The sequence below is a fragment of the Ceratotherium simum genome, chromosome 29 (assembly GCF_057802395.1).
Source record: "Ceratotherium simum simum isolate JZ-2026a chromosome 29, ASM5780239v1, whole genome shotgun sequence".
NCBI lineage: Eukaryota > Metazoa > Chordata > Mammalia > Perissodactyla > Rhinocerotidae > Ceratotherium > Ceratotherium simum.
Genome location: NC_141928.1, coordinates 34,065,988 through 34,083,028, shown reverse-complemented (window position 1 = coordinate 34,083,028; position 17,041 = coordinate 34,065,988). Strand labels below are relative to the sequence as shown.

Genomic DNA, 17,041 nt, shown 5'->3' with positions numbered 1-17,041 from the left:
AGTTTAAATAAGCTCCAGCTTCCTAACTAAGCAAAAGTATCTTAATTAGGCAAAGAATACTTCCATTTAAAGCCACTCTAAGATAACTATGTGTTCCTGTACTTTGCAAAGCTGCAACTAGGTCTACTTCACAATAGTACAGCTAAAGTACTCGTAGAGGACTCAAGGGAATAGCTAAATGTAAAGCAGCTTCTCATTAAATGAGGATTATCTGGTTCCTGCCATGAGATCAGCTTCCAGTGAGTCCTTTAAAAACTGTCTTCAAGGTACAGCTAAGAAGAGAGCAAATATCAACCATAGATACAGCAAAAAAAGGCTGAGAATCATCAGATCCAACAAGCTGAGACTGCAATCTTATCACAGAGATCTGAATAAATGTCAGACAAAATTAGGAGTTTCTAATTCAACTAGAAGCACTTAAATAAACTTTTTTACCATTAAAATAATTGTAGTTCTATTCATTAATATTCTTAAAATTTGAGGAGTTAAAATAATGGAAACACCCTTCTGAGTATCATTCCCACAATAAGCAAAGGGCTATCAAAGGAATATCACAAGCTAAGAGGTTATAAAAAGCTAGAGGAGCTCAATGGAAAGGAGTATAAAATGGTGGTTAGAAAACAAATGAATATCCTCCTGAACCCAGTGAAAACAGGAATCAACTATGCCATCCAGTGGCTACAAGGGGTAGCAAATCTATTTTGGACAAATGACAAGCAATATATCACACTGTCCTTAAAACTATGATGACCATATATGCTGTCCAAGCCAGAACACTTCTGAGAGGAAAAGGGGATGCTATTACTAATAATGCTGGGACAAAAGTAAACTGGAACTGTCCCTGACAGACCAGGTCATAATTCATCCTACTGAAAACCCACAGCAAATTCCTTAGTTCAAGAATTTCTCCCTTCTCAGAGATTTTTATCTAACAGATTACCTTTCCACATTTATATCCTATGTTCCCCAAACCAGTGTAAATAGGGGCAGAGAGGATAAGGTCTGAGCAAAGGCCAGTGGAACAACACAAGTAGAATGGTATAGGGAAAAAGTCCAACTCTAAAAACCTCTCAGTGAGTGGTAAAAAAGGTAGGGGCAGCAACTCTAAGTACACTTTTTTTTTAATTTTTGTGAGGAAGACCAGCCCTGAGCTAACATCCGATGCCAATCCTCCTCTTTTTTGCTGAAGAAGACTGGCCCTGGGCCAACATCCGTGACCATCTTCCTCTACTTTATATGGGATGCTGCCACAGCATGGCTTAACAAGCAGTGTGTCGGTGCACGCCCGGGATCCGAACTGGCGAATCCTGGGCCGCCGCAGCGGAGCGTGCACACTTAACTCCTTGCACCACCAGGCCAGCCCCATTAAGTACACTTTTTAAAGGATAAAATGAATACCAACAGTTTTTAGCTGATGGGTTTTTCACACACAGAACAAACTGATATCTTTTGGTAGTATCCTGCTCTTAGATATGAACTCTCTCCGATAGAGACAGCAGGGCATCAAAACCAAAAAATCTGAACTGAACTTGATATCACAGACCAATTAGTGTAACAGACAAAAATCAGAGATGATTAAATGAATATTTCAGGAAAATTAATCTTGTGCAACAGTGCACAAGACAGATGAGACTAAGAAGCAAGACTACTATAATAGTACAGGTGGGAGATAATGAAAAAATTGGCTAGTTTATATTCATGTCAAGGAGAGAAGGATATTTTGAAGAGAAAACAAAAGATATGAAATAATTCAGCATACGTCTGAAGGAATCAAATGTGATCCTTAAATTCTGAATCTAGGAAAAGTGGTACAATGATGCCATTGGCCTGAGAAAGTTGAGAAGTCCTAATTTTGTATTTTTTAAGAGAGATTAGTTTGAATGGGAACAATACGTCTCCAGAGAAGTCTACTAATAGACTCTGCAAATACTAAAAGGCAAAATTTAACTTGGTGAACTTTTAACCGCAACGAAAACCTGCTTTTACTTTAATTATTAGGAACCCCTATTATCATTATTTGTAAATTAATATACTTTCTCAATGCTCACCACAAATCTCCACAAAAAGAAAAAACGCAGACTTTTGAAAACATCCTTGACAAAGTTACTAACCATAAGCGAATTATAACTGATGTTGATAAAGATATTAAATATAGCTTCCAAAGAGAATCAATTTCAGGTGTTCAAAAGGTGATTTTAATTGAATGTTAAAACAGATCCTCTACTAGAATTGTATCAAAGGAACAGAGTGCCCTCTACTGGAAGTTAATAAACACAAAACCACTTAAGTTATAGAAAAAGAAATAACATTTAATTTTATTAAAGGCCTAGCATTAAATAATTGATTACACTAGACAAAGAGAAGGTTTTTTTTTTTTAATTTCTAAGAAAGAAAAACACAGGAAACTAATAAATGTTTAAAATACTTAATAAGACCAAGTCTCTCTCTAACGTACATGCACACAGAAGAAATAAACTTTGAATTTTCACATATAAACAACACGCTGACATAGCCCTCTTCTGCTGAAAGGAAAGGTTATCATCAGTTACGAAGCATACTTTAGGTGACTAAACTCAAACATACATCCTATACTGGTATGAAGAGACTGGCAAACAAAGCTAAAGAAAGTCTACTAATAGAGTGAACTATTTAACTGGGATAGGGGATCTGTACAAGAAGCCACAAAGAAGCTAGTGTTTAAATTTTCAGCTACAGCCCAGATTTCCATTTCTGCCTAAAACCATCAGACCCTGTCCATGAGCCACAATCAGTAATAAATATTGCTGAATACTAAAATACTATGCCTGATGATAACAGACATAAGATGTTTAAGGATACTCTGAACACTTGCAATATTGAAACACTATTAGTTATAAAACCTTTCAGAGTAAAATGGTGTAGCCACTGTAGGGCAGTTCCTCAAAAAATTAAACAGATAATTACCTATGATCCAGCAATTCCACTTCTGGGCATACAGCCAAAAGAATTAAAAGCAAGGACTCAAACAGATATTTGTACACCACGTCAATGTTCATAGCAGCATTATTCACAATAGCCAAGAGGTGGGAACAACCAAGTGTCCATCAACAAATGAACAGATAAACAAAATGCAGTATATACATACAATGGAATATTATTCCACCTTAAAAAGGAAGGAAATTCTGACACATGCTACAACATGGATGAACCTTGAACATCCTTGAAGAGTTATGCTGAGTGAAATAAGCAAGACACAAAAGGACAAATACATGATTCCACTTATATGAGGTACCTAGAATAGTCAAAATCATGAAGATAGAATAATGGTTAGCAGGGACTGGGGGAAGGGGAATGACGAGTTATTGTTTAATGATTACAGAGTTTCAGTTTGGGATGATGAACAGTTCTGGAGATAGTGGTACTGGTTGCACAACAATGTGAATGTACTTAACGCCACTGTGCAGTTTTAACAGTACACTTAAAACTGGGTGAAATGGTAAGTTTTATGTTACGTATGCATATTTTACCACACACAAAAAAGATTTCAAGTGATTCCTTGTCTGAGTCCACAAACTTATTTATTTCACCAGCTACAGTAAATTCTGAGCTCCCTGAAAATCTGAATCGCAACTCCGTAACATTAAAGGTTTTAAGCACAAACCTTTGTGTTAAAAAGGTTAATAGCTACAGCCAGTTAACCTTTGCTGTTTCTATTTTCACCTACCACTGAACCCTTACTATATGCTTTTGATAATTTCAACCCTTATTGCAATCTATACAAATCACTAAACAAGTAACGTGAAACAGTCTTACTCTAGTGAGCTTACGCTATCTAGCAATAACATCATCAGTTTTATTTGTTGCATTAAGAGCAAATGAAGGCAGCAGCAGTATACGACTTGAAAGCCTTCTGTACTTGACAAACTGCTAGTAAGACAGGTAGGGGGAAAAGATTATACACTTAAAATACAGCTCACTTGAGCATGCTACCTCATGTGCAGTATCCCGATAAGCATGGCAGCCAAACTTGAACTGAGTCTTCCCATAATACAGCAACGACTTAACCGAGAAAGCAATTCAGCAGGCAGACTGGGTAGAAAATATACAAGCTGGACCAAACGCTGCTGAGACTCTGCTGGGAGAACCACCACAGTGCCTTCTTGTGGATCTAGTGGGGTGGGCAGACATAGTAAATTCAACTATAAAAGATATACAAACCAGAGATTAAATCAATAAAGCAGATTGAGTGATTATTTTCACTGTGTTGTGAATTCCAATATATCAATTACATGAAAAAATTTTCATCATAAAGCATATGTGTGGCTTAAGCTCTTTTCTAAAGTAAATCACTGACCATAATCATTATTTAAAGATATATTTATTTAACACTGTAATAATTTCATAATATCCAAGTGTCTTGTTTGAAATAAGAACTTGGATGGGGGTAAAGGGATTGGACACAAAGCAAAACATTAAAAAACAAGCACTTTTGCTAAACAGTGACAATTACAATATCAACCTAATTTAAAGCAAAAGACCTGTCTGTACACGTACACACACACATCCCTACATATAAGCAATACAGAAAAATACAGATTTAAAAATATAACCCACAAAAGGTAGAAACAAACCATATGTCCATCACCCAATGAATGGATAAATATAAATGGTATGTCCATATAATGGAATACTACTCAGCAATAATAAGTAAAGTACTGATATATGCTACAAAACGGATGAATCCTAAAAGTAGTATGCTAAGTGAAAGAAGCCAGACTCAAAAGGCCCTGTATTATAATAATCCCATTTATAAGAAATGTCCAGAAGGCAAATATATAGAGACAGACAAGTAGATTAGTGGTTGCCAGAAGCTGGGGAAGGAAGGAGTCGGGAAGGACTAAAAATGGGTAGTTTCTTTTTGGGGTGATAAAAATATTCTGGTATTAGTGGTGACAACTGCAAAACCTTGGGAATATGTTAAAAATCACTGAATTGTACGCTGTAAAATGGCAAATTTTATGGTATGTGAATTATATCTTAATAATAAATATAAATTATATATATGTATATATCCCAGTATGCTTTTATTGGTATTTTTGCTTAAAATATGAAATAGTTCAAGGGATGAAGAAGTATTAATATATGGAAGTCTACAAGATATCCATTATGATTAAATAAGTAATTTGCTGACAAAGCTTCAAAGGAATTTTTAAAAAATACCTGATCAGTTTTGAATTTGGGAATACCAGGTAGTTTAAAAGAAAATTTAAGAATGCAAAAAGCATCTATTAACTTTCTGAAACTATTCAAATAATATACCTATTATTAAAAGTAAATTTACTGTTTGATGTTTTGTTTTGTTTTGGAATTTTAACTGTGGTATAACTAATTTATAATAATTGAAAGGAAAGGCAAACCTAGAGCTTCCCTTAGAAACGTCTTTCCTAAATTGAGGTAGACCAATGTATATGTACACAGTTAAACAAACTCTTACCATAGATTCGGAGAGCAGTCACTTGTAAACTTTTTAGTAATTCTTTATTTGCTCGTGCTGCAGCAGTATGGATGATATCAATAAGCTGTGTTGAGAGCTCAGGGTTTCGGGAGCCCAGATGAGCGAGTTGCAATGGTAAACCAGCCAGCCAACGGGATATCACTTTACTACGGTATCTAAGAATGGCCAAGGAACAGTAAAATAAAGTATAATTTTCAAAGACAAGAGAAATAAAACAATTTTTTTAACTTAAGTACACCAAAAAGTGACAAATCATCTAACAATAACACCACATTTACTCATTTAAACATTTGAGAGCCTACAAGATTGCCAGCATCACTTATTCAGCTATAGCATTTTCCAAGTTTTTACCTACTAAATTAAAAAGTTCATGTAATCTGGGGCACTACCTAAACTGTATTTTTATCTTAAAGGACACAGACACTACTTAACTCTTTGTGTACTACTTATCTTAATTAGTGTTAATTATTATACTATATTAATGCATTGATGCATTTACTGTAAGGTGCCGCCACACTAAATGGCTTCAAACTTGTGTTATTTTAGCTCCTTAGTATATTTGCTTTAGTCTTCTTACTCAGGTAACAGCAATCATTTTTGCTGTCCCCTCAGAGCTTAGTGATTTAGGCATGACCTTTGTTAGACAGAACTGAAGTCTCAACTCCATTACCCATTAATTGCATGACACTCACCAACTTATTTAACCTAAACTTTAGTTTTCTTCTGTAAAATGGAAGTAATAGTACCTCCTAGTAGTAGTATGAGAATTGAGGTAAATTATGAAAAGCACCTGGCTTACACTGAAGACTCAAAAATGTTGCAACTACCTATGTATGCTGAGGTATCCCAAATCTCTATCTTCTGCTCAAACATCTCTTCCTGACTCAAATAAACCTCCAACTCATCATATCAAAAAGTTATTCTGGGCCGGCTCCGTGGCTTAGCGGTTAAGTGCGCGCGCTCTGATGCTGGCGGCCCGGGTTCGGATCCCGGGCGCGCCCCAGGGCACCGCTTCTCCGTCCAACGCGAGGCCGAGTCCCACGTGCAGCAACTAGAAGGATGTGAACCTATGACATACAGCTATCTACTGGGGCTTTGGGGGGAAAAAAATGAATAAATAAAATCTTTAAAAAAAAAAAAAAAAAGTTATTCTTTTTGTTGTCCATCTCACCCGATAGCACCGAACCAGAAGCTTTCTCATCTTCTATTGCCCTCCTTCTTAGACCATATGCCTCAGTGTGTAACTAAGGGCACAGGGGTTCAACCTCCATAATTTTTATAGGAAGCAAAAGAAAAGACTGAGGCTGCTATAGGTTGTTCCAACTGTCCTTTAGCTGTAAGAGGCCAAGTGGAAATACACGCGCAAAGAGACTTTAATCTCTTCAGTTATGCGTATAGTCACACATTGCTTAACGATGGGGATATTATGAGAAATGCATCATTAGGTGATTTCGTCATGGTGCAAACATTATAGAGTGTACTTATCCAAACCTAGATGGGATAGCCTACTACACACCTAGGCTATACGGTACTAATCTTATGGGACCACTATCGCATACATATGACTGAAACGCTGACTGAAATGTTGTTATGCGGCATGTGACTGTATAAAGATTACTGGCACTATTCTGTATGCTTCTTCATAAAATTTTATATCTTTTCTTAAATGCAACCAAATTGGATAAAAAGAGTAAACTTCTCCCAAGATTTAATCACCTCACCCTAATAAACAGACAACAAAAAAACTTGGCAAGAAAAAGGCAAAATAATAAATGAAACTTTACCTGACTCTGTAAGATCGCAGTTCTTCTTTTTGATAGATTTTACTGAAAAACTTCAGTAACAAAGTCCGAACTGGAAGGAGAAGGCCCCTTTGCTGATACAATGTATAAACTGCCTTTATGAGAGACTCTGTAGCTTCTAAAAACAGAGAGAAAACAACTGCATATGAATCAAAAATGTTTCTTCACCAGCCCCCAAATTCCTCTAAAAGCACAGAAGTATTTTACTTTGTTCCTATGACAAATTACATCTTAGCCACAAACTGATGACGACCATCAAAGTCCTATAGCAATGGCCTGACTAAAATAAAAGTCAAACCAACCAGAGATTACAGTATAGATTTTCCTAAGGGCCAACAAACCTAAGTAGGGATGACAAAAACTAGGATAGCAGAAAGGCGAATAAGATGGGAACCAAACAGGAAAGCTTTGTTTCTGAATGAAAAGAATTAGTAAGAACGCTAAAATCTGACTTAATGTGACATAACTTCAAGCTAGAAGAAACGCAAAGAAAATAGGCAGGATTCATTCTATATGGATCAAAGGAAAAAGCTCTCAATTTCTAGTCAAACTAGATCAGAAGAAGGTATTTCTTCATCAGTAGGCTTGATAGCATTTCTTCTTAATACCTACCTCCTTTTACTCCAATTCTATAATCTGCTATTAATTTGATCAATTTTTGCTTCAGAGTGGACCTACCCACTGAGAAATGGATGCTCTGAGCCATAAACAATTTCAGTGTTCAAGGAAGATAGTCCTTCATAATTATGCTAGCTTTTACGGCTTGAATGTAACTAACCTGACTACATGGAATGTTTGAAAGTCATCAATTCAAAGCTAGACCCTAAATGGCATGCATAAGAGCTCCTCTCTTAAATAAGGACAAAGCAGCATCACCTACCTCTGTTTGGTTGTATCTGCATTAACCTCCACGATACCCCAAGCAATCTGTTCAGCTGCTTACTATTTAGCCTAGAGCCATCTTCAAGGGTCTCTGTCACAAATTTCCTTATCATTTCTATCCAATTGGAATCCTTTTGCAAAGTTGAGGCATTTGCCAAGGAGACCATGATATCAGACAGTGTTAAATTCAGTAAGAGATGATCTACATTATTGGAGAGAATCATGCAATGCTTGTTGCTAAAAACAAATAAAAACAGACGTCAATAAAGTGTTATATCTACCATGCCTGCTTCACTCAGAATACTTAAAATAATCAATGGGTCAAAAAATATTTCCTTCTGGAATAAAGTGCCAAAGAAGAAAGGTACGTAGACCATTGTTTTGTAAATAAAACATTCATTATGGAATCCAGGTTGTTAAGACATGAATTAAGAGTATATACTGCTTAATTCACTACCCTAGTTGCTATTCACACAAAAAGCAAAGGCCCTTGTAGCACTGCTTGGTAATCTTAGAAGTAATTTAAGTAATTACCTAGAAGTAATCTAAGAAGTAAAAACCTCAACACACTTGAAGATTTTATTTTATTATTTTTTTAATAATTTTATTTATTTATTTACTTTTCCCCCAAAGCCCCAGTGGATAGTTGTAGGTCATAGCCGCACATCCTTCTAGTTGCTGTATGTGGGACACGGCCTCAGCATGGCCAGAGCAGCGGTGCGTCGGTGCGCACCCGGGATCTGAACCCGGGCCGCCAGCAGCGGAGCGCGTGCACTTAACCACTAAGCCACGGGGCCGGCCCTTGAAGATTTTTTTTAAAGCAGATACTTATACTCGGATGGAGGTCACAGTATATCTTGACTCTTCTTCTAACTAATCACAACTTAAGAGGCTCACTAATTTCTCCTGGCCACAATTTCCCTTCCAAGTGAAATAAAGAGACTGGTCCAGATAAGCACTGTTCTGAAATGACTTAATTTTATGACTCACATATTAAAATCAGTTTTTTTCCAGCCAAATAAAACACATTTCTTTCAAAGCTTGAAAGAAATTTCAATAAACCTCAAATACAATACCTTAATAAAAACAAAATTTGCAACTTAGAATATAAATACTCATTTCAGACTATGGTATGTATAGTCAACAGCAGAGCTTACTTATTTCATGCTTAGGAAAATGTAAAGTTGATCAAAATAAAAAATATCTCTAACTAACCAATTTTAAAGGAAAAGGTTAATCCTGGATTAGGCCATGAGCAAGGACATAGTAGTGAGGAACCACAAATACATGGGAAAGGAAATAAAAGAAATCTGGTGCCATCAGAGCATCAAATGTAGTGCTAGAAATGACAAATGAACCTAGAAAGGTAAAAGGGGACCCAATTACAAACAGTTGGAGGAAAAGGAGTAACATGGTTGAAAATGTTTTTCAGATGGATGATTCTGTGGATGGAAAAAGAAAAATGAGAGTTACAAAACTATAAACAAAAAAGCAGTTGTCTGGCTATGACAGCAATCTAGGCAAAAGATGACAAGCACAAGAACCAGGATCAGTGTTGGTATGGACTGGGAGAAGAAGGGACATTTTCCTAGGAAGAATAAAAATTAGCTGGATTTGAAGTTTGCTTACTTGTCCACATGTACGTGAGTTTTGGGATGGCAGAGACTGAAGGAATCAAGTGTTCTAGCACTGGTGACTGGGTAAATGGAGATGATGTAGCAGACACAAGAGGAGCAGAGATCCAGAAAATATATTCCACTTTAGATATGTTGATCTTGAAGTGTCTGGTATAAATCCAGGAAGACATGGCCAATAGACAGCTCAATGTGCAAGTGTGACACTGGAGAGAGGAAGTCTGAGCTATTTAATAGAAATTACCCTCATGACGACAACTAGCTGCAAAAGAAGCTGGGAAATCTAGTTTTTATTTCATGCAGTCCTACACCCAGCTAAAAACTGGGAATTCTATCATTAAGAAAGGAAAGAATGGGGGCTGGCCCCATGGCGTAGCAGTTAAGTTCGCACCCTCTGCTTCGGCGGCCCGGGGTTCGCAGGTTTGGATCCTGGGCGTGCACCGACGTACCACATGTCAGGCCATGCTGTGGCAGCATCTCATATAAAGTAGAGGAAGATGGGCACGGATGTTAGTCCAGGGCCAATCTTCCTCAGCACAAGGAGGAGGATTGGCATCGGATGTTAACTCAGGGCTAATCTTCCTCACAAAAAAAAAACAAAAAGAAAGAAGGAAGGAAAGAATGAAAACTGCGACAGATGACTAACAGTCTATACCACAAGCCCAAAATTACTACTAGGTTCTTTGCCAAACTGCTCAGTGCCCAAAACCAAGGCACGTTTTACACTAACTAGACCACAAAAAAACTTAATTGCAACATTTCTTTACCACAGGTAGAGCTTTCCAAGATCTACTCTAAGTTTATCTCAAGCAGCATAATCTATTACTGTCTGGAAGATCTCAATGGACACTGCAAACCTCAGAGAATTCATTCTGCTCCTCTAATAATTTATACAAAATTTTAAAGACTAAATATACCAACCATCGAGTCTATGAGGGAGACACACTGCGGGGGAAACTCCAATTTAAACATTTATTGGGGCCCAAAATCTAGGAAAAAGCAAGATCTCAGCACTCAAGTCTTAGTCCTGAGGACAAATGCCTATTTCAAAGAAAAAGCTGCAAAACTGAAGTAACCTTTTAGTGGCCTCACAGTTGGAAAAGTCAAAGCCCAGGGCCTGGCAAACGTGGGGACTTCATATTACCCTACTTCAAAGCTGGACCCTTAAAGGTTTCTCTTCCAGGATAAAGGTGAACTAGAAGTAAAAACAGCTCTTAGATAAAGCTTAATCCCAGTTTTGCATCATCCCAGCAGTTTAAATAACAATTCTTCCCAGCTAGATCTATAGATTCAACACAATTCCAATCAAAATCCCAACAAGCTATTTTGTAGTTATCGACAAACTGATTCTCAAGTTTACACGGAAAGGGGAAAGACCTAGAATACCCAACACAAGACTGAAGTGGAAGAAAGTTGGAGGACTCATACTATTTGATTTCAAGACTTACTGTTCAACTATAGTAATCAAGACAGCATGGTATTGGTGAAAGAATACACACACATAAGTTAATGGAACAAAGAGCTCCAAAATAGACCCCCAAAAATACAGTCAACTGATGATCTTTGACAAAGGAGCAGAAGCAATTCAGTGGAGAAAGGACGGTCTTTTCCACAAATGGTGCTGGAATAACTGGACAGAAATTCTAGCACCAAAAAATAAAAATAGAAAAAATATTCAGAGGATTTGTGTTTGACCACGATTGAACAAAACTAAAGAATTAAAACCTGGAAGATATGAGATAAAGAAAAGACAAGAGAAATGGGTAGAAGATTCAGTGAGTAGGTCAAACATACATTTAATTAGTCTTTAAAGGAAAGGAGAGAAATGGGACTGCAGCAATTTTTTAAAAGAGGAGAATTTTTCAGATCTATTTAAAGACACTTCACTCAAGACTGAAGATCTCAGATTTAAGAAGTCCACTGAATCCCAAGGAGAATAAATAAAAAAGAAAACCACACCCGGATACATCATTGTGAAACTGTGAAAACAAAAGACAAGGAGAAAAATCTCAGGGGGAAAAAAAACAGGTAACTTTCAAAGTAGCAACAGCTAAACTCATAGCTGTTCTTAACACAGCAATGGAAACCGGGAGAGAGTCCAGTGTTACTGTCAGTGTGCTCAAAGAAGAAAACTGTCAACCTAGAGCACTATGCTCTGCTAAAACATTCTTTAGAAATGAAGGACAAACAGTATTTTTATACATAAAAAAACCTCCAGTAGATTCTAATGGTCCCAGATGGATGGACAGAAATATATGAAAAAAATGAAGAGAGAAAAAGCAGGAAATACATGGATAGAACTTAGGTGGATACAAGTTCTCTAAAATATTAATTTTTGCTTGAAAGCTCAAATTTTATCAGTGGCACAAATATTATCAATTGTTTTCCTGGAATTGATAGGCTCACTTCGTTCATTTTTCAGAAAATATCTGCCAAATACCTAAGCCTGAATGGTTTGTCTGTTAGTCATTCTTTCAAGGTAAAATCGTATCCATCAGAGGAAAATACTCACAAGCAAGATAATCATACAAGTGTATTTCCTTGAGATAACCATCATTCTGTGGTATGCAGCTAAAATACTTTATGCAAACTTCCCATTTCATCAGACAGAAAATTAGAAATCTGTCTTCCCAAGGGTTGTGACTTAATAAAATTAGTAATTTTTACTGCTTCATTAAGGACATTTTTAAGTGAAACTGGCTTGTTCTTTTAAACTGTGAACACATGATGGTGAAGAATACAATGTCTACAAGTACAGTTTAGTGCCACTGCCTTAATCCATGCTAAGATACCAACAGCTTTACTCACTATTGCTTTTGTACCACCAGTGCAAATGTCAGAACAATGAAAAAGGTAAATAATGTCTTAATATAATTGTGAAAATAGTTGTGACCTTGTGGATCCCAGGGGTCACAGCTCACACTTTGAGAAACAGTCTTAGATAAATGGCGTAAGAGTAAGCTAGTTAACTGTAATCCACTGTCTTACAATAGCAAAAATGATCTACCGTTTACAGGAAATCCCCGTAAGCTTTCCTCCCACCCCTAACCTAATTTGTTCTGTTCCTTTATCATACGGTTCTCGCAAAGTAATACCTGTCCTTAAGAATTTCAGATTCTGGATCTTCAATGGAGTCTTTTAAACTAGTTAGGAAAACTTTCTATATACATTCAACAAATCTCTTTTTACCAAGTAACCTTTTGTACTGTTCCAGGTGATATTTTCTTTTAGCCTTAACAGACATTTCTGTTCAATTTAACTATAGGAAGCCCAGATTTCTCCTATAGGTGAAGCTGCGAGTCAATTTCTTTCTGCTTCCTTAAATACTCAATTCCTATTGCACTGTCTCTGGGGTTTATTCCATCCTCAGGTTCCCACAAAGAAATCTATTTGTTAGTACATTTTTCTAAAATGTAATAATTCACATGCTGTCTGAACTATTATTTACTCACTGTTTCTTTAATATAGCTCACTTTCAAAAAACAAGTATTTCTAAAAGAAACTTTCTATCACTACCATAAATGGAAAACCAGCCCTTCCTAATATACTTTGCAATAAATTCCCAACCACCGCTTAATCAATCTCAACTTGCTAAATCAAAGTTCTCCATTCCCTCCGAAAAAATAAACTAATTTTCCCAGTATACTGGAAAATCTTTTGAACTAGTAGACTACTCTAGTCAGCAGTGAACTTCTGCTCTCACAAGTTGATTTGCAGGCCAAAGGCAAGATTTAACTGTATCTGTTCCTACTACATACTAGAATTACTTCGTTAGAATAATCACAAACTAGTAAATTACGAGTGCAAAAAGAAAGTTTTCTTAGAAACAACTACACTGAATCTTTAAAATGTGAATATTTTCAATAAAGCCAAAATTATATCCTTTGATAGACACAAAAGAATTGAAAAGTGGGGACTTAAACAGCTATCTGGAGACCAATGTTCATTACAGCATTATTCACAATAGCCAAAGGGTGGAAACCACCCAAATGTCCATTGACAGATGAATGGATAAACAAAATACAGTATTTACATACAATGGAATATTATTTAGCCTTAAAAAGAAATGGAAATGTGGAAGCAACCAAGAGCTGGTTCAGTAGGTGAAAAGATAAACTGTGACATACCCATACAATGGAATATTATTTAATACTAAAAAGAAATGAGCTATCATGCCATGAAAAAAACATCAGGGAGGGAAGGATGAATAGGCAAAGCACAGAGAATTTTTAGGACAGTGAAACTATCCTGTATGATACTATAAAGATGGATGTCATTATACATTTGTCAAAACTCATAGAGCACATAACACCAAGAGTGAACCCTAATGTAAACTATGGACTTTGTGTGATACTAATGTGTCAGTGGAGGTTCCTACAACCTACAACCTACAACAATAGGTTGTAACAAATGTCTAAGTCTGGCGTGGGATGCTGAGAGTGAGGGAGGCTATGGCGGCAGTTTATGGGAACTCCGTACTTTCTGCCCAATTTTACTATGAACCTAAAACTGCTCTAAAAGGTAGTCTATTAAAAAAAAAAAAAAAGAATAAAATGCTGGTACATGCTATAACGTGGATGAACCTTGAAGACATTATGCTAAGTGAAATTAAGCCAGACACAAAAGAACAAATACTGTATGATCCTACTTATATGAAGTACCTAGAACAGTCAAATTAATAGAGACAGAAAGTAGAACAGTGGTTCCAGTGGTTCCCAGGAGCTAGCTGGGGGAAAGAAAGCATGGGGAATTACTGTTTAATGTGTACAGAGTTTCAGTTTGGGAAGATCAAAAAGTTCTGCAGATGGATGGTAGAGATGGTCCCTATCTAACAATGTGACTGTACTTAATGTCACTGAACTGTATGGTAAAATGGTAAATTTTATATTATGTATATTTTACCAGAATAAAAATAAATAATATCCTTTGCAACTGTATTTCAACCCAAGATGAAAAAATTTAGACAACAGGTCAAAAATTAACTGGGGTTACATGAATAAGTAAAAGTGTAAAGACCACCGGCCTAGACTATTGTTGGCTCCCTAACTTTAATTTTGTTGCCCTCTACAGGCTACCTGCTAAGAAGTCAATGCACTTCCTTAAGGAAGTACAAGAGCAGCCTGTAGTCCCTAAGAACAAATCACTGGGGAACTTTGTGAAGAATAAGTTGATTATACTGCCAATCCATTTTTGCTAAAAATTCCACAATTGCACCATCTCAGCCTCCACATCGAGTTAACTCCTTTTTCACCTTTAGTATCTTGGCACAAATCAATTCATCAGGGCTACCTTCCCTAGGACTCTATTCCCTCCATGAAACATCAGGACCAGCTCCTTACTATTTACTTTTGTATTACCCTAAACTCTTCCTTCATTAACTTTATCACACTTGGTCACTGATTAAAGAATCACAGAACTAAATATAAATATGTCTCCCTCATTAGACTGCACTCCACAAGAACTGGTACCCGATATCTACTTTACCACTAAAGGCTCAGCACCTAGTATAGTAAGTGCCTTGCATGTTATTAAGTGTCCGATAAATTTGTCAAATAACGACGGTACACCCATACACTCTTGGATACTGTACTTACATTTAACGGTCTGCTGAATTCCAAAATCCTAACCATTATTTAATTTCATTATGATGAAATTATATATGGAACCTCTTACCAGAAAAAATACACACACACACAATTCTATTCAAGAGTTCAAGGACTTTCTAAACCTTACCCATGGACCTAATTAAAAACTTTTGCTCTAGTAAGAAAACTGTATGGGGGGGTACCTAAGCTTACTCAAGAAACTATCTCCCTATTTGACTCTCTGTTCCCTCCAACTCCAGAAACTCCTTAAATTAATATTCTAAAACATAGTTTTGATCCAACCAAAAGTCTTCAATGCCAAAAAGATCAAAACTGAAAGATAAATGAACTCCAGAGACAAGAAACGATTTTCAGCATCAAGGCTAGTGAATAGCAGAAACCAGATTGGACTCAGATCTGCCTCATGCTCTCCATTACCTAATCCTATAGCTTTCCTGTATGCTATCTCCTCCAGTTAGTATAACCTCTCATCCCTTGCTTCATTTCTGCCTGCAAAAGTCATATCCATGCTTAAATATTACTCTTCAATATAGCTTTGTCCGTTTAGCCTAACAATGATCTTTCTCTTCCTATGAATTCCTATAGCACTTCTTAATTGTACAGTTCAAATGACACTTTTATACTGCCTTGTGTTACATATGTAAATTCACTTTTCCTCCTGCCAGTTACTGAGCGATTGTTTCTCAGCTTCAAACCCACCCTTCTACACTCTGCTTTGTGATCCTGGGGCTGGGACTCTGTGAGCCACATTTTTTCTTTTGCAGCTGGCTTCCTGTTAGGCTCTGCCAATCAAGGGGTACTAGAAAGAGACTGCAAAGCTGTAAAAGGAAGATGAGACACTCTCCTTTCTGTTTGCTTCCTACTCCTGTTTTGGCTTCCTTTTGCTGCCAGTGCAACCCAACAACTCTTCTTCAGGCCAGCAGCAATTCAGTCCAGTAACCACAGTTGATTCCAGTTCGCAGTTTTTCTGACACAGAACCAGCATCATTATACTCCTAAGAAACATTGGCACCAGCCAGCCAGAACCCCCTTTGCAGAGTTCCGGGCCCCAACTCCATAGGGCCCCTCTTCTGATCTCAAAGACATTCGCCATCAACTGAGCACCAACCCCTTCCCAGAGGTCTGAGTTTTGGCTCCACATAACCTTTCTTCCCCTCTTCTCTTTGTCCTCCCAGTCCTAGAGACAGTGGCCACTTCCTGCACCTGCTACCTCCATAATACCTTACTGTTCCCTTTTGTCTTTTAGTTCTGTCTCCTGAAGTTGGACCCTGACACACACTTTTACCAATTTTTTCATTTTTTACCGATTTTAGCAATTTTATGATATCACTTAGGAGAACAAGGAGTATACCTTAAGACACCTGGTTATCTCTATCATGATACTTTGTTTATAATAAGCAACCAAGATAAATATTTAGTGAATGAATGAAAAGCTCATCTGCCTCAATTGCCTTAGCACTGCTGAGCATATCCTTTGAACCCTGCTCAAAGATCCTCCAGGCAGTTTCTTCCCTTTGATAAGTTTAAGAACCTTCTGATAGACTTTAAGATCCTTTCAAGGGTTTGCTCATTTGGGGGAACTGCACTTTTAGTGTTCTAGCTTGTACCTGCTTGTCAAATTTT

General features: G+C 37.0%; 1 protein-coding gene across 5 annotated transcripts in view; it reads right to left on the bottom strand.

Moving 5' to 3' along the window:
• TEX10 (testis expressed 10) overlaps window positions 1–17,041 on the bottom strand; it is a 59,629-nt gene that overhangs the window by 29,616 nt on the left and 12,972 nt on the right. For all 5 annotated transcript variants that reach the window (XM_014782026.2, XM_014782025.2, XM_087419405.1 and 2 more), the window contains 4 exons: window positions 8,177–8,415; window positions 7,279–7,414; window positions 5,474–5,649; window positions 3,970–4,147 (listed from right to left, as the gene is read on the bottom strand). In XM_014782026.2, the coding sequence (XP_014637512.1) occupies window positions 3,970–4,147; window positions 5,474–5,649; window positions 7,279–7,414; window positions 8,177–8,415 (729 nt within the window). The remainder of the gene's footprint in view (window positions 1–3,969; window positions 4,148–5,473; window positions 5,650–7,278; window positions 7,415–8,176; window positions 8,416–17,041) is intronic.